The 19,002-nt window shown below is 43.2% G+C and overlaps 1 protein-coding gene across 1 annotated transcript; it reads left to right on the top strand.

The window, feature by feature from the left end:
- The first annotated feature begins 205 nt into the window (after positions 1-205).
- LOC119457919 (actinia tenebrosa protease inhibitors-like) lies at positions 206-15,813 on the top strand. The gene is made up of 6 exons (XM_037719686.2): positions 206-332; positions 1,543-1,587; positions 7,232-7,414; positions 8,908-9,090; positions 12,844-13,023; positions 15,525-15,813. Exons 1-6 carry the CDS (start codon positions 281-283, stop codon positions 15,698-15,700), a joined length of 819 nt encoding a protein of 272 aa, XP_037575614.1. The 5' UTR covers positions 206-280; the 3' UTR covers positions 15,701-15,813.
- Positions 15,814-19,002: the final 3,189 nt, after the last annotated feature.

Raw genomic sequence — 19,002 nt, 5'->3', positions numbered from 1 at the left:
AACGAGATATGCCGGTAGCAACAAACGACAAGCAACAGGTATGATGAAAGTTCCTTTGTTCACGTGCCAGCTTCCTTTGTTAAAGCCACAATGCGAAAATTCTCTCTTTGTCAGATGTTACATAAAATAAAGGCCTGTCGTTCAGTCATATAACCTGTTTCAAGGTCAAAAATTTTCTTTATTTGAAAGAACAATGGCGTTTATAAAGTGGTTACAAGATTATATTGCTGATTTGACGGGACAGCAGCTCTCTTTAGGCAACTAAAGCACACGCTTAGCAATGACGCTTCTTGCCAACATTATCCTCTTGGCCTCCGTAATATATGTTCACGGTAGGTAACCATGTTATCGGTGCATGTTGCGCATGAAAACATATGTATAACGGTTTTCTAATTCTTATAAATTCTTTCAAACTTAATATTTCTTAAACGGCCGCGGTTATTTCAATGGGCTAGCTGGACTTGCACTCAGCATGTCTGACTCCACACATTTTACCGCATTATGCTAACTAATCGTTCTAATTCGGAATACGTATAGACCAGAATGTACTTCGCTTGATACCTATGATGTAGCTCTTTTGGAACGTAATAGAGCAGGTTCCTATTCTCTTCACATTTGCAGTGAATGTAAGACCTCTGAAAGACGGGTTCAGAACATCCCCGACATCACATTTCATGTACACCTGTGTAACTTTATTTAGCGCGGAGACAAAGAAGCCAGGAATACGTGCTTAAAATTCACATTTTTTCTCCGTATAATCCTACATTTGACGCTATTTTTGTGCGATGTGCCTTTTCGTATGAACAAGGTTTCAATTCCGCACGATTCTGCTGTGAGCCTAACATTTTTTTTTAGTTTAACATCAAGGTACCGACATTTTACTGGTGGTTTACAGTGCGAAAACGTCGCTGGTCCCACTACTCCCCACAAGACCTTGACAGCCGCGTCCAAAGGCGTCCCGCCGGGCCTCCCGCCGCCGCTCGCGAGTCCTGCGTCATCTTCTCTCACAGCTGGCTCCGATGTCCGCTAATTATGCCGGCGCTCCGTACTAGTTAAACAATCGTTATTTTATGCGTGGCTTGTTTGTTTAAACTGCTCGCATGAGCTAGCGACGTCTTGGCGTGTTGAGATGGTTAGGTTAAGGGAGAGATGACTACCACACAGCAGTATACGTGTGGTTGTTGTGTGCCTCTTCTGCGTCTGTGTGCGTCTGTGTGTCTCGTCTTTCGCGCTGTTGTTCCCTTGTTCAATATGTTCAACCAAATATGCGACACGTTCACTTTATAATTGTCAATCTTTGTAGGGAGCTTCCGGTCTTTATTTTAGACGACATTTAGTGCTTTCAATGTTGACTACGAGAAGGTGCAATTGAAGTTTGTGTTTAGAAGCGTGGCTAAAGACGATTCTTCGTTGCCGACATTTCACCAATTCATATTCTGATAGAGAAGTAAGAAAACCACTTGCAAGGTTTACGTTATATCTAAAATTCGGAAGAAATCAACTTTTCTTGGCAATTGCTAAGCTGCTACATGTTGATTTCAGGTTTCAGCATGTTCAAAAGTGGGAAAGGTACGAAAGGTGTCAAAGGTAAGCAACTTTTTACAAAATTGTCAAACATTGTGTAGGAACGAATACGTTTTACTTTGACCCTTCTTCACGTGATGCTAAGATGTCTTAAAAAGTAATTCGGGAAATTTTGTAACAAATCAACTAAACTTTGTTGACAGGAAGCAGCAAGAGACAGAATATTATCACTGGCCGATAAAAACGCAAATATACGCCAAATATTGCTTTTCAAAGGCTAAAATATCTATGGCTTTGTTTGTTACTTATTGTTCAAGCAATCGACAATCCAGATAAAATTTTCTGCTAGATATTCTTACTTAGTATAGCCACCTCAGTGAAAAATACGGAATAAATGGTACAAATGGTATGCTGGACGTGCATTCATAGGCCTACTTGCATCTCATGCGTGCGCCCTGAATATATGTAAAATTTTCGGGAAGCTCAGTGTTACAAAATATTAGCGTAGCTTTCACTAGTGGCGCAAGGCTAAAGAAACAGCTGAGTTGATCGGCACCTAGCTGGTCCTGGCCTTACGGGTTACGCTTTTCCAGAATTTATTGATTATTGATCGAATATGGATTAGCCATTCATTGGCTATCGATTGGCTATCGCAATGTATTGGCCACGCATTTGGGCTAGGCTAGGAACTACTAAGTCATCCCCAGCTTTTCCCGGAATATATTATTATTTATTGACTATAAATTGGCTAGCGCAAGGTGAAGTGAGGCGCAGCTGTGCGGAGTGACGTCATCGCTATGCGAGTTTTTGCGAACGCTACCCGGGGAAATGAAACGCTTGAATAGATCGGCTGTTAAAACCGAGAATCTAGGAGAATGAAGCCCTAGACAATGTCATTTTTACTGGGCACGATTTCAATGGGAAAACACCGACGCTCATGCGATCAAGATGAGCTTAGTTGGGGAGCCTCCTTCAACATAAACATAATATTCACTCTACTGTTGTTTACGGCAACTCGCAATTCAACGAACGAAGAAGTATAAGACTAGGTGAAAGCTCCTAGCAGGCTAAACAGTATGTTAGTTGTATATTCCCAATGAAAGAAGCCACCTCTACATTCACATAACATAGCTATAAAAGGACGTGCCGGGGTGGCTCAGTCAGCTAAGGCGTTGCGCTGCTGAGCACGAGGTAGCGGGATCGAATCCCGGCCGCGGCGGCCGCATTTCGATGGAGGCGAACTGCAAAAATGCCCGTGTGCTTGCGTTGTAGTGCACGTCAAAGAACCCCAGGTGGTCAAAATTAATCCGGAGCCCTCCACTACGGCGTGCCTCATAATCAGAACTGGTTTTGGCGCGTAAACCCCCGGAAAGAAGAAGAATAGCTATAGAAGGTTTCTTTCTATAGTTATCCTTTCATCTCATCGAGTTCGGACGCAGAGCGTGGGCAGCGATTACACCCCCCCCCCCCCCCCCCGTACATTCAATTGAGCAGCTTTTTTAATCTCCCTTTGCTCACAAGTTATGTGCACCAAGTGGACAGCATTCGATGCATTGTTGGAAGGCACCTGTCCGCACTTACCATCACCGACACATCTCGATGGAAGCATTATCATAATATCGCTGAAATAACATGCTATAGTGAAAAGAATGCCCAAAGACATCCCGTTGTTGTGTCATACGAGGAGCTACAAGCCATTGGATGCCGTGCGGAAAGGAACTATGGGAGGACTTCCTCTCGCTCTGCTCTGCAAACTTCACGACGCACACAGAAAAGGGTAAGCGACATTAAAATGAAGTAGATAGGCACAGCTGGAGGTCCTTCTGCAAGAATATCAACCAAATAAACACCTTTGCATGATTTGGTGATTTGTTAGTGCCCTGTCATCACCAAGAATGCAGTGGTACCCATTACTCGTATTCACGTTGCATCAAAATCGCAAGGATGCTGATGCATCTAAGCTACAGCCTGCATCTTGCGGAATGCGCGTCGGTGGCAGCAGCCCAAGAAGACCGGTGTGCGTCACAAGCTGCAGTTTATTGCTTCGAAGTGACATCCTCTTTGATGCACCCAATGCGGCGATTTCTGCATCCATGCTTACAAGTTTAGCAGGACCTGATGGCATCTTTAGAATCTCGGACGAAGAACATTAGTAACGCTCCTTGCTTTATACAAGGTATTCTGGGAGCCTGCAACAATTCGAAAACATTGAAAAAAATCGCTAATTTCACGAATACCCGAGATAGTCACGTTATATCCTGTTGCAGAGGCCAGTCGCACTAGCCAGCGTCGATGGTAATGTCATGGAACGAATGGTACTCTTCACCCTAGAATGCTTCTTGGAGAAATCAAACGTGTGCCCGACGATAATGAGCGGGTGTTGCAAGTGGCGCTCCTCAGTATATAGCGTAATCTATCTCGCTTTTACCATAGAACAAGAAGAACGGCATCGCAAGGTGAGAGGTTCTGTGTTTGTAGACGTTAAATCAGCATTGCTAATGTAAGAATGTGATGAGCATGAAGCTCATCTATAGGCTCTTGAGTACTATGGCATTGGTGACCGTCTCTACGATTGGATAGTATCCTACCTAAGAGACAGGACAGTATATAAGAGGACACTCGATAGAGGTACTGTAGATCCGTATGAGTCAGGCGGTGTTCCACGAGGTGGAGGGCTTATTTCAATGTTACTGAATATCAACATTATAGGTATGATTAGTGAGTTACTGCACTCCATTTTAATATCGATGTAGGCCAATGGCATATGCATCTGGACTTCAGGTGTGGCACGCGAGCCCCTAAAGCTGTGACTGAAGTGACCTGTTTTTTCCATCTCTATTTAATTGCAACGCCGAAGTATCCTGCTGCTCACCGAAATGAATGCACTTTTAGCGTTCAAGCGCAAGCCGATGATATGGCATCTAGGGACGATTGCTGAACACAACATACCTGTAGACTACCACCACAAAATCATTAAAAGACAGATATTTGTCTAGGAACAGTAACATCACAATAGTGAAGAAAAACATTAACCTATGTGAATAATCATTGTCATTAATCATTAAACATTATAATTGTGATATCCAAAACATCTCTTTGGCTAGCTGTAGCAGTCGCACTTCGTAGGACATCTGAGGGTTAGGGAAACAATCCTTTCAGGAATACGTCCTTCTGCTACTCCAGTTCACGAAAGCAGGCAATCTCAAGCCCTAATAATTTGCCTTAGACTTTTCTGCGGTACATAAATTTCTGGCAAGAGTGCAGAGACATATCAGCTGGAACTAGCGCCATCACCTGCATATCATTCTTCAAATTCGGCCTAAGCTAAGGTTTCTCAGAAGGCAATAATTTCCCACCGGCAACTCCTACCCTGCGATTATTCGTTTTTCCTAATACCAAGCATTTCATTATAGACTACGCCACATCCGCATGTCGTCTTGTGTTTTCCCTGAATGAAAAAAGAAAGAATGACGACGGCTACTTTAAACAGCTCATTTTGTCTTGTATTAACGAGAAATAATAAGACAGCTGCCCAGCGTTTGAAGAAGAATGTCTTGAAATAAAATATGAAACACGGAGGAACGTCAGGACTACTGCGCTAAACGACAGGACCTTTTCGTTCGTCTCTGCGTTGCGCTTCAAAAAGTTCTCCAGATGAAGGTCAATCAACTAGATTGTTTCCTCGCCTTGCTAGTCACGTCCCTTCAACAGCACAAGTCGTGATGCCTGCAAGCGATTTAAGGCGACGCTTCAAGATCCTTCGCAAAACATTTTCAAGGTCAGCGGAAGTAGCAGCTATCGTGAGGTATTACATGTCCTCTTTATTGACGTACTGCGGTGGTGGACACCATTTTCGGACTCGAAGTCAGCTCGTGAAGTAGTCAGATATCCGTTGCATAGAGGAGGAGCACGAGCAACTCATCAAAGACACATCTCTTTTATGAGCAGAGTCACGCCATAGTGCTCCAGTAGATATCAAGCCAATGCGTAAACTCAGGCAGTGAGTCAGCAGATAAAGAAGCAAAGATTGCGCATACCGACGCCAACTCAATAGCCATCGCCTTCTCCAGACAAGACGTTATAGCACTGCTGTATTTTGCGATAAAGGGAGCCTACAGTTACCAGTGGGCTAATCCCAACACTCGCAAACATTGCCATTACACACTAGATCCAGATTTACCATTTAGGATTCCACCCAAAGCAAGGCCGCGTACCTAATATGACTGTAGTACCCAAACTGATGCTCGGCGTGAATTTCAAACGACGCAAAGTTGTTGAGAGAGGCGATGAAAATGCCTCCCACACTAAAGAATGTAATACTACAAAGACGATCGCACACATCCTCTGCAGCTGTTCAAGTTACAAACATATTGTAAGTCATCTAACGGCATATCTTTAGGTTTGAATGACAGTCCGCTATTGGAGTAGGAAATGTTATGCCAATGATGCAGAAGTCAAAGGGCACTGGGAGCAAAAGAACACTCCTCGCATATTTAGTTGAAAACGGCCTTACACCTCGTGTTTCTTGATATACAATACATGACAGACCCCTCCGCATTGTGACGTGGGTTACCTGTGTGCGCAGAACATGTGCGTGTTCGTAAATTGTACATGTTCGCAGTTCACTGTGCACTATTGTCGTCACCCTCACTCTCTATTTACCTTTTCCTCCGGCTTATTCATTTCCCTGTGCAGAGCAGCATGCCAGAAACAAAGTGCCTTCCGCCTCCCAGCCCTCCTCTCTGCTTTGCTGAGAGAAAAATGTGCTCTCTCTATTTGCATCAAAAGCAGCCAAGCGGAGATAGAATGGCAATCTACACTTTGGGAGAATGATGCTGCCGCAGTGATCTAGTTCAGAGCTGCAAGAATTGTAGTGAATTTAATGTATTATCCTTGAACAAAAATATACAAGAATCACTGCAGTGTGTTGGCTTTTCTTGCATTCTGTTCGGAAAGTATGTTGGTGAGCATGTTACCTATTTCGTAACGGCTTCTTTTAGCAATCTTGCTTTTGTATTCCAAATCAACCATGGTTAAGGTGATCCTCACTGGAATACTATATTTTTTTAATTCTTTGTTTTTAATGACTTGAATGTTGTTTGTAAGTAGGGAAAATATTAGCGTATGTCATAAAGACAAGGTAAACAAATTCTGCACAGATTTGTTACAATTTTCGATAGGACATGGTTTGTTCCTATTATCACAATCACGTGAAAGGTCTTACAACAGGTCTAACCAGCACAACATAAAAACAATGATTTTTTCAAAGTCTATTCGCGCACATATTAAATAAGCCGTTTGCTTCAATCTGCTTGCTTTTATTTTCCGGAAAAGGGAATAAAAGGCTGGTGGGCTATTATTCAGCCGTATTAGATAATAATTAAATGTAATAAGATCACTGCAACTGGCATGCCAACCTTTAAACTCGTCTAGCAGATGGATGTTTTGTTATTTTTGTTGAGTTTTTGGATACTACATCTACTTGAATATGAAGAATAAATGAATATCAAATAAAGAAATGAAGTTTGCATCCTACCAGAACTCTGGAAATGCATCTGAACTCATTCTCCGTCACCCAACGAGCATACGCTTTTGGTTTCGGCTCCACCTTTTGTAATATCGTATCTACTACACCGGGTTTCCGGCTGGCCACAACTGTAGTAAAGGGGCTTCCAAATAGCTGCCACAGTTCTTTTTTCGTTTGCAGCTCCTCTGGAAAATCTTCCAAAAGCGTGCGGGAAGCCGCCATTTGTTGGCGTCTGCCATCCACTGAAGGAAGCTTGGTATTACGAACAAAATACGAACTGCTGCAAAATGTTGCTACCGGGCACATGTGCAGGAGGCAACAACCTCTTTCCGACAATGAAGAAATGCATGAAAGAGTGCATGCGTGAGTACCTTCTTTAAACGAAAGTTTCTTTGGCCCTTCATCGGCGTTTGGCAGTGAGGTAATTATAACACACACACACACACACACACACACACACACACACACACACACACACACACACACACACACACACACACACACACACACACACATATATATATATATATATATATATATATATATATCGGCCCCTGGCTTTGCGGTCATTCTTTTGCGCTACCGTATTTACAGGGCGTCCCGACCATCATGAACTAACATTTAAACACATGCAAATGCGACGTAGCTGGACAGAACCATGGTAATGTTTGCTCTCGCTTGGAGATACTGAGATTATTTCTTCCACTCCGCCAAATTCCCTAATTCGACTTACTTAATTATGCAGCTTATGAAATATTATAAGTAGATGAATAGCGTCAATGAGCAAACTGAAGAGCACCATGAAAAACTGCCGATACAGCTTTCAGTTGCTGAATACGTGCTACACAAACTCGTTTTATTGCGATAGCAATTATATGGACACTCAAAAGCAGATTTCTGCCGTCGGCGTCGCCGTCGCCGTAGCCGTCGCCGTCGCCGTCGCCGTGAGGTTCCGTATGACGTCATTTGGAGAAGAAATCGTCGCCGCGCGCCGAACGCTGTATGTGCGAGTGAAAGGGCGCGAGGGGCGCGTCTTTCACGGGGAGTGAACGCACGGCGGAGAACAAACGCGCGTTCTGCGCCGTGCTCGCTTAAGGGCTGCAGAAGTAGGCGTCTCTTTTCTCCTTTACAATCACCATATATGTAGAGCAAACGCACCTTCTTCCGACGCGCGAGAAGCCGTGGGGGAGGGGGAGGGAAGGGAGGCGACGTTTAGCTGCGGCACCAAGTGCCTATTTATATCACAGGCTCCGGCAACAGTCACCAACGCCGCACGCATTTTGAGCGAACGCGGGCAAAACGCCGATGGCGTCGACAACAGTTCTGCGTGTTGCCGATGCTGCTGCATGTCCAAGTTTATACAGCTGATAAAGCTAATATCATTACTCCGTATAGCTCTCTACAAGTTTGCTATCGCAATTGATGCTTCGCCTTTCAGGTGAAACTGCGACCACTTTTTTCCGAGGGTGAAAGAAGCCCACGAATACACGCAATAGTGCTGCACCACTGACCGCTCGAGGCATTTTGGGTGTGTTCACGGGCTTCATGTATGTAGGAAAACACGTTTTCATGATCGGGTATTCACTGCAAAAATGCGCATAGATTTGTTTCAGAAGTCGTTTTCTATTGCCTCAGTTCACTGTAACTGCAAAACTAACGTAACGGAATAATGCCACACTTGAACCGGCACTCCGAATTGGTGTATTTTAATTACATGCATGCTTTCTTCTCGAGGGATGACACAACAAATGTATTCAAGTAATTTTAATGGACAATCTTGTTGCAGGAATCAACTTCGTAGAAGTGTGTTTCCTGTTCATGGCGCAGTTCCTTTAATATAATTTTCGCTTTTTCAGCACTCACTCCAAGAAATTCAAGAATATGCCTTCAGCGACCTGTGGTAGGGACCTGTGCTCCACATCTTGTAGCTTGGTATTTTGATCCAGAGAGCAGCTATTGCAAAATGTTCAACCATACCATCTGTGGTGGAGGTCCCAATTTGTTTTTGACAGAGATGAAGTGCCAACAATTCTGCCTACGTAAGTATAAGCCGCACTTACACGGGACAAACAACCATCGTTTCATGTGCAAATGAATGGCAGCAAGTCGAATACACTGTCAATGCTTCCTTTTTACTACTGAAACATACTAATGTGGTAAGCTTCAGAATGATGGTCATTTTAACACGAAAGTGTTTTATGCCGGGGTCCACCAAGACTTCACTGACGTATTTCCGTTACGGAAATACGTCATAGAACATAATACAAAGAAAGAAACCAGAAGAAAAAGTTCCACAAACATGCAAAATTTGGAAATCGAACCCACGACCTCTCGGTCCGCGACGATAGATCGCCAAGCGTTTAACCCATTGCGCCACAAACGCATTTGCAGAGAGCTACACAGACGCGCCTTATATATCTAACACTCCTCCGTGTACCCGCGCTCTTGCTCGGGGCGGTGCCGCCGCCTACGAGCAGAAAAGAGAAGTACTGCATTATGACACTAACGCGCACCGACAGTGAACGCTTCGGTGGTCTCAGCACTACGACGCCTCGATGCCAGCATTCGAAGGGACGCTGGCATCAAGAAGCACTACCAACGCCACCTAGGTGGCGTTCACCGTACTCAGCACAGCGGAGCGTGGCCTCCGCAATTAGCTCTGAAAATGTTTCTGAAGTTGATCGCGGAGGCTGCAATTACGACGCGCTGTACGCGCTGATTTGACTCGGTGACGATTCAGTTACGTGCTTTGTCTTGCGCGTTGTATTAGTGTGTCAGTTACGTGCTTCGTCTTTCGCGTTGTGCTAGCGTGTGCAGCGTAGTGCAGCTTCCATATGCACGACGGTTGCTCATGGTCATCGACGTTGGTAGTCGTGATGGAGGAGACGTGCCACCAGGCGTCAGCGTGGGTGCATCAACGCCTAAGGGCGCTTTAGCCACAAAACACCAATAGACATTATATATCAATGTGCAATAAACATTACACTACTTCTGTGAAGACACGTTTCACTTTCGTGTTCTATACCGATTCCTATATAAGAGGGATCAACCACATTTTTTTGCGTAAAGTTGCCTTTGTTTCGTTGAACAAAGGCTGGTCCAAGCTTTCGATCTGTTATTATACACCTTCCTTTATTCTTTTAAGTTATTACACCTAGGCAGTGGACAATTCTCAAAGAAAAAGTTGTTCTGGAAAACACTCTCGGTGGGTATTATCTTTGAAGATAAATAGCAATACAAACTCTACGACATGAAAATTTTATGTATTATGTATTTTTGGTGCTGCAGTGAAAATGTTAAAGGACGGAAGTGAACGCAATACATGAAATATTAGTAGACTGATTTTCATTTATGTGTGCCCTTAAGGCGAGTTATTTCATGGGAAACAACGCACATACCTGGACAACTCGTAATTACGGGACCGAGATTACCTCTTGCATGTAATATTTATTCCTAATTTAGGTTAACCACGGTTTAAAATATACATTGCTCGCTTATAATAAATTGAATGCTAAAAGAAGCCTCTCTCAGCCGTTTCCGATCCCCTACGTGCTGCTTCAACCGACTAAGTCTTAGACGTGCAACGTTCCTTTTTTCATGACATCACTTGATCCACTGTCGTGCTTGATGAGATTTAACTCTCTCTCTATCTCTCTAATTATATATATGGTTACGTTTGGAAATACACGGGCAAAATATACTATTCACACTCCGTTTACAGTAGAGCCTGACCGCCAGGCAGACACTCGTTCGAGCGAAGTGCCCAGACGCTTCATTGCCTTTCTCATGGAGGCTTATGTCGAGAATCTGTCGATGGTATCGTAATAGTATCTCGCTGGTGGCAAAATCTCCGTCCCTGTGCTATTGAATATCCTACGCGCATGGCGAGTTGCAGGGCTTAAGTCTGGCGACGTGGGCAATGTCACTGATTTTCACAGCGGAGGACGTAGTGGGCGTGGCTAGAATGATTTCATAGGTGACAGCGGTCACTTGGTGGAGCAGGCGGTATGGGCCTGTGTAACAGGAGAGTAGTTTTTCACCAAGCTAAACTTTACTAGACGGTGACCACAGCAACACGAGTGTGGGGAGTTAAATATGGACATCACGGTGACAGAGGCCATGGCAGCGCTGCTGTTTTTCTTGCTACACTAGCAATATATATATATAGGTGGCACTCGAGCATTCATTCGAACCGACTTAGATTCTATGGTACACGCCCTGTTTATACAGTCCAACTACACTTGTGCCTCGTAGTCAAAGCACAGTTTTTGCTACCACTGTATGCTCTCTGATTTATAGAGCTATGTTGCGCCTGTTCCATTTTTTTCGTTTAATTGTTCGATGCATTGTCATGAGCACACTTTAAAGGCTCATTACATTCCATATTTCAACCACATCTGTACAATCCAACGATGACATTGTGTCTCCTGAAAGAGGAAAAAAAATTGTTAATTCATTACAAGTTATTTCAGAAAACTGCTGTCACACCGAACTACTTACGTGCATTCCCATTTTGACAGTTGTCATGTGGCATCAGTTTCAAATAATTGGCGATTCAATTAAAGTAAATTACGCAACAACAAATTAAGAGTACTTGAAAGCCCACCACATAGCCAATTTTTCACCTTTCCTTAAATTTATGAACAATATTGGGCGTACTCAATGCAAGCAATGTTGCACTAAGATGCAGTCGTTGCGTCGGCTCCCTTGTGTGTATATTTCGTGCGCCATTATCGAAACAGTACAGGATCTCATTTTCTGTTTGTTTATCTATATAAATAGTTTTTTTATCTATATAAATAGTTTTTTAAATAATGGTTTTTATGGTTCTTGTGAAGTTCTCTTTTCTAAAATGGATGTTGTACAGGTTTAAAACTAACGTGTTTTCTTGTGAGGCACCTTTTATCTCCCTCACTGGTCAATTTTTCACGTTATTAGAGAACTATATTAGATAAGTTCAGACGTTGTGCGAACTTCACGCAGCATGCAGGTGCATCACGGTAGCACTGATCACATGATAGCTGCCGCCTAAGTATATATAATAAAAAGACATCTAATCTTGTTAATATTGCGTAATAAAAAAGGCGCGCATGGGAATATATAATGCAGCGAAAACAGCACACCCGTACCAATGTAACTTATACATGCTCCTGTAAAAGGTATGTGCCTCTGAAAATATCGATTTCAACGAGTCAAATTGTAAAACTCTTGTGAGCCCTGGCTGAAGGTACATCGAGAACGTGAACAGTAAAATGCATGTCTAATGAACATGTGGGAAGGCTATCCTGGGAAATTTTACACATTTATTGAACAAATAAAATGGTTCATGAACTCACAACACAATCAGAGAGTAGGGTAGTTCAAGTTTTTCGGTAATAGACAGTGATGAAGACGCACGATGACTTACAAACGGTCCTCGGTTTATTCCGTATGTAACCCATCCGTTATTTCATCATGAGCATGTTTATCATAACAAACAATTTGCTGAGCCAAAATTAGCAAGCAATAATGGCCAATGCTGGTGTAGATGAATGTTTGGGAAAGTTGTCTGTACTTTGAAACTTATATCTTGAATTTGTTTTTCTGTGGTATGAACGGTGCATTGGTAAGTATCTATATTTGTCGCTGTGAAACGGTCCTCGTGCAGTTATTTTAAATCACACGTGCGTACATTTACATTAACCACTGCAGTGCGACATTATTGATAATTTAAAATTGCCATACTACACATCACCTAGTAAAGCTTTTATGAACCAAATAGAGCATCTTTTACGTTTTTTTTTTATTTTCAGCCAAGGAAAAGCCAAGGGCCTACTGTAGCATGACGCCAACTCCTGGAAAGTGCTGGGGTGGAAAGCGCCACTGGTACTTTGATGAGAAGACGAACAACTGTAATCTTTTTGCTGGCAAACGCTGCGGGAAAAATAATAACGCATTTTCATCGTACGCAAAGTGCATGCAAAGATGCAGCTGTAAGTTCGCAGTGTTTCTTCATAAGCATGCCCTATATGCATGATGTCTTATCACTATTTACAGACGAAACGGCCCACGTGTATTTGATGAAAGTTCACCAATAAATGTGTTGTAAATTGGTACTGCGTGCTACAAATCACATGGAGGCGAGCAGTAAGACAAACGCAACGGATGGCACAGGAGATTTCCCCCGTGCCATTATGGCTTTTGACTCGCTTGTACTAGATAAATCACTATACGTCAGACCTTTTACCTCAAGCGCGCTGCACTTGCAATCCCTTTTGGACACTCAAAATTTAACATTAGAGAGTTCAGTCGTCATCACAGCAGATAACATTCAAAACAGCACCCTAAAGGAAACTTTATGCCTTCATACAAGTATTAAAAAGGGATAATTTCAGTTGCCTGGTAATCAAAGCGTTACGAACCATTTCCACATTCGCGAGCATATTATAAAATTACAGCCAGATAACAATATGGCAAACAATAGTCCTCAAGAAATAATTAAACTTTCGGCATAAGTGAGCACCGCTATAAAAAAAAACTCTAGTGTCATTTTTTGGTATGCAATGGAAGCAATAGTGGCTACGACAACTAAGGAGGGACCCCAAAAAAGAGACTGTCTTCTAGGAGTTCTTGTAATTGTGTTGCTTGGTTCTCCAGCAAGGTTAGTGTGGGTGGGCACTTTAGAAGTCAGTACCCAAGCCGGTGTCACTGACAATGTTTCACGGATTACTGTATTCTCAACTCTTGTCGTGCTACTCTTGCGAAATCGTGACGTCCATTGTTCATGGACAGCAAATCTCCTTAAAATTACGATTACTTCGAATAAAAGGACAAAAGGAAGACTTGGAAAGCTTCCAACGGCGTTTATTAAGGTAAAATTTTATAATGTATATGTGTCCATTGGGCGGTTCGCACAGAAAAAATGAGCGGTAAAGAAACTCCTCATTTGGGCATACTTTTAATATTTAAGCCATAGAGACAAGATTGTCAAAAAGGTTACAAAAATCACCGCATAGCCACGACGTGAATGATGAGTGGGCGAAGCACCGGGCGATCATTCGGGTAAACCAGAGCTACGGACGAGAGAGAAAGAGAGCGCGCGTCGGGAACGAACGCTCTTGTGCACCGCAGCGCCCCTAGCTACGTATGAGAGAGAGAGAGAGAGCGCGTCGGGAACGAAAGAGAAAGAGAGCGCGCATCGGGAACGAACGCCCTTGTGCACCGCATCCACACCGATCTCTTCCCGTATCTTAATGTTACGCCTAACATTTTTCGTTCCATTACTCTTTCTGCTGTCCTTAACTCGCTCTCGAGATTCTGTGTCATCTGGGAGTCCTGAAATAGGGGCTCTGTCACGCACTTCTTTTTGCATTTCGCGGGCTTTCTTTAATGGCAAGTACAAGAAGCTCTATCAAAGGTACGTAGTTGAAAACAGTGTAGTCGGCCATGTACAAATCTGATCTACAAGTTTCGTATTGGCAGTCTCTTGGTGAAGCAAATATTTAAAAAGTTATGGAATTAGTTAATACTAGTTAATTGACTTTGCAAAATAAAAAAATAGCGCGCACCAGCTCACGCGATTCTCAACACCACTAAGTTAGTTTTAGCCTCCTAGCATACTCCGTCGTTTTTAAGGCGTTCGATATTTCTAACGGGGACGCCCTGTAAACGTTTTTATAAATAAACATCAAAAGGAAAGTTTGGGAGGATGTTACACACCTGTAACACGTGAAGGCGATATGCTGCTGTCCACTTCGTAATGCGCCGTCTCGCATCTTGGCGTTGGCGCTTTGGCAGTTCGGCTTCTTCGGCTCGTTTTCGACCTATAACGGGGTCAGAATCGCCCCAACTACGTTTCTCTTCAGCTTTAAGTTGCATCCCCTTAGCAAGGGATTGAAACGCATGCTGTTATGTCTGTTGTATGGGTGTTTTCAATAAAAATATGCACTGTTCGCTTCACTTCGCTCAGCGCGTGTAGCCTCAGCCTTAAGGGTGTATGAGCCTCAGCCTTACGGGCGTATGAGTCAGGTATTTTTCTTTTTTGTACCCCTGAAGTAGACACCGCGTTTCTGTATACGTTGTATGCGTGATTCCAATGAATAGATGCACCATTCGCATCAATTTGCTGAGTGCTTGTTGCATGTCACCTTGCCATCAATTGAGCCCACAAGAATGTCCTGCCAGCTCAGGAACAAGTATTCTAATCTTTCAGTGCACCGGATTTCCTTATTCAACCCCTCAATTTTTACCACTCCTTCAAAATGGCTACACGAATCACGTGTGATAAGAAAAGTTTTACAGAGCTGAAAGTAAAATACAGCTACAGGAAACATTTCTATAGCAATCGTTCCCCTGGACAATTTTTGGATCTTTTTGGCTATGGTAAATATCATCATTCAATCTGAAGATACCTCATTACTTGTGGCAACAGCAACTACGCTTCTAGGCGAACTGCACATAGGTCTCCATAAGCTCGCTATCCTCTGTTTTGCAGATAGCAAAGCTGTTTCTTGCCCGACGTGTGTACAAACTCAACAAAATGGGCTGCCCACCTCGCAAATACCAGGAGGCATCGGACATCCCCGCATAGAAGGCCTGCCCGCACAAAACGACCTCCCCGGTGCACCAAGCCTACCAAATCTACCAAGCACACATGGCCAATCCGGTTAACCAACAGTACCTGGTCACAATGTACAGGGCCTACCGGGTCAATCAAGTCAACTCCACCCCAATTTTCCATCTGGTCGTTAAAAAAACTGCTTCTCTACACTGCTGTACGAAAAATAAAGCAGAGATTCCCTTCCTTTCTACAACATTTCGAATGAAATCCTACCTGCTGTAATGCCTTACTCGCCACGCAGGTACTGAATAAATAAATAAACAAATTAAGAAAGTGAGGCTTGTAAGTTGTATACGGCTAATAAAATTGTTTTCTCCGCAACAACTCAGCGGTAAATCTGCAAAAATAGAACTCCAAGAATATACAGGTATGTTAGGCTCTTAGAAATCGAACCTGGGGCAGGATTCACAAAAGCGTGCTTACGCCAGAACTATGCGTAGAATCAGGTGTCAGCCAATCGCGGTGTTGGACAGATCATTAGCGAAGGAGGCTGGCCAATAGCAACCTGCACTTACAAACGAAAAGCTTTGTGAGTTCGGCCCCTGATTTTCCCTGACGTTCGAACTGATACTTCTAATGCGATTATACAGAATGAAGCGTGACTGCACACAGACTGATAGACAAACATACGGAACCAACGCGAAGGGTCACGTCTGTCGAGGGTAGTGTTACTAATATATATATATATATATATATATATATATATATATATATATTCCAGCAAATTTGAAATGAAATCAACAATGACGTGATGAAACATCGTGAAAATAAAACATGCAGAGAGTATTTGCAGCTTCCCTTCATGTGTGTATTTCGCGTTATTTCATCTTTACGCCACTGCTACTAACCCAGCCGCCCTTATTTTTCCGATGTAGTTCTTGAGAGGGAAGAAAAACATCAAGCAAAGAACGTTTATTTTGACGGTCAGAGTAAGGCTAAGGTTGGCGCATGTGGGTCAAACGGTTTCACGCTGGCTAAAGAAGACGGCAGCGTTTCTACTCGCGTCCGGTCTTCAGCGTTCTCCGTGTTCGTCTTCTACTTACCGCAAATATAGGCGTTGTTTGAGTTCCGCAGCGCATAAAAAAAAAAACCAGCTACAATTATGGAAAAGTTTGCGCCGTTCAGTAAAATTTATAGTAAGATCAAGAAAAATATGCTAGATAAAAACATGATTTGTCTTTTTGACCCGCTAGAAATATTTGCTTTTATTCTTACTGAGACGACATGTCACTTAACCATGCTGCACTTATAGAACGGCGATAATCTTAGGAATGCCATCTTTAAATTTTTTACTGGCTCGCCCGATGCAATTTAGTGATGCAGAAAGTTCCACAGATAATTCAGAGGGAGCAGAAATCTATTAGTTTAGTTCTATATTCTGCTATGACGGTTTTGCACAATATTTATTTCAGGAAATAGGTGGATCAGGTACCTTCTTCATCTACACTGGAAGTGTAGCTTGGCTTCCGATGTAGGTGGGGTGTAGGTAATGATATATGTACAAGTTTACGGCCTTTGTACTCTTCTAAGGCAACAGAAAGACTTCTCTAATTTATTTCTTTTAGTTCTTGGAAATAAGTTAGACTGAGTATGGGGCTTTTCGAAATTTCGCCAGGGCTAAACAAACTACTGAAGCTGTATGAAGCTCCATTGAATATGAAAGCTAAAGCTGCACCGAATAATTTCAAGAGTCTGCCAATCGTCTTCTGTCTCTTATGGCGAATGTCGTTTGGGGGAATATATGCAAATTAGTGCGGCCGTTTAAATTTATATAGACCTGACAGGCCAGTTCTACGCAGCCCGCGTGAGCGGGCAGAAACCTGGATAGTTCATTTTCGTACTTGTGGATTTGGCGTTTTTTATTAGTTAACAACGTGATTACAACTACTTGTCTACTTTAAGCATATTTAGACGATCTATCTATCTTTCTATCTATCCTCCTACGCCGACCCAATATCCCAAGTTGTATAGCAGCATAGGCTCTAGGTATATGTGCTCGTGATAATGATGTCGTGATGTCATTCTATCGCCGTCATTTCTGCTTCGTCACCTGACTCTCGTCATGCCATCGTGATCACGCCTTTCATGTTGACCCAGTGAACCAAGTTGTCTATTAGCTTGGGTAACTTGGTATGTGCTAGTGGTGGCTATACCGTCATGTTCGTAGCATCATCTTCCAGCTTCTTCATTTGGCTCTCGTTATGCTGTAGCCATCACGCCATCGTCGTCATAAAGTCATCACGCATGTGTTGGCATACCACCGTCGCGATGCCTTCGTGGTCGTTTCATAGATTTCATTCCAGCTTTATCATAAAACACCCATGATGCATTCCTTGTCATACCAACGTGGTGATGCCATCATGGTCGCTCCATAGTCATCATTTCAGCTACGTCACACGACATTCGTCGTGCAGCCGTCGTCATGCGTATGACGCCAACCCAGTGATCAAAATTATCTAATTGCTTGGACCAATCGGTATGGGCTCATTGTTGTGATGGCGACATTGTCGTTGCATCATTGTCATGCCAGCCTAATGCTTTCTTTGTGACGCCATCAATACCATTCGGCAGTCATGCATTCCTTTTCATACCATCGATATGGTGCAGCTGTGGCAGATTCCTAGACTTCCCTCGAGCTTCATTATCTGACTTTCGACATACCTTAGCCTTGACGACTTCCAGGCACACCCAGCGAGCAAAGCTTTGTAATAGCTTGGATCATTAGGTATGTACTTGCGGTTGTGATGGCATCATGGTTGTTGCATCATCGTCATTCCAGCTTTGTCATCCAACTCTCGTCACGCTGTCATCCTCAAATCATCGTTGTCATGCAATCCTTGTCATACTGTTGCTCTGATTTGTCACAGTCGACACCATTGTCATGAACTCTTCGGTATACAGTTGTCGTCACGGCATTATTGGTATGCGCTCATCGTTATTTCATTGGCCTCATGCCGTTATACGTTTATAAACTGCGCAAGAAAACGAAGACACAAGAAAGAAAACACACACGACACCACTGCGCTCGTGGTGTCGTGTGTGTTTTCTTTCTTATGTCTTCGTTTTCTTGCGCAGTTTATAAACGTCTAAAAGCTATGAACCAACTAGCCCGCCAGAACGTCCTCATGCCGTCTTAGTCATACGCTTCGACGTCGTTGCTTCTTCCTGATCACGGCGTAATGCTCACGGCCGACCTTTTAAAGCGAGTGCCATAGGAGCCTTGGTTGATACCAGAAAATTGTATGTGCCTATACTTGCATTCTACCGGTGCTAACATATGGGGCAGAAACTTGGAGGTTAACAAAGAAGCTCGAGAACAAGTTAAGGACGGCACCAAGAGCGATGGAACGAA

This window comes from Dermacentor silvarum, chromosome 7 (assembly GCF_013339745.2).
Source record: "Dermacentor silvarum isolate Dsil-2018 chromosome 7, BIME_Dsil_1.4, whole genome shotgun sequence".
In the NCBI taxonomy this organism is placed as follows: domain Eukaryota; kingdom Metazoa; phylum Arthropoda; class Arachnida; order Ixodida; family Ixodidae; genus Dermacentor; species Dermacentor silvarum.
This window is presented reverse-complemented; position numbering and strand designations above follow the sequence as displayed.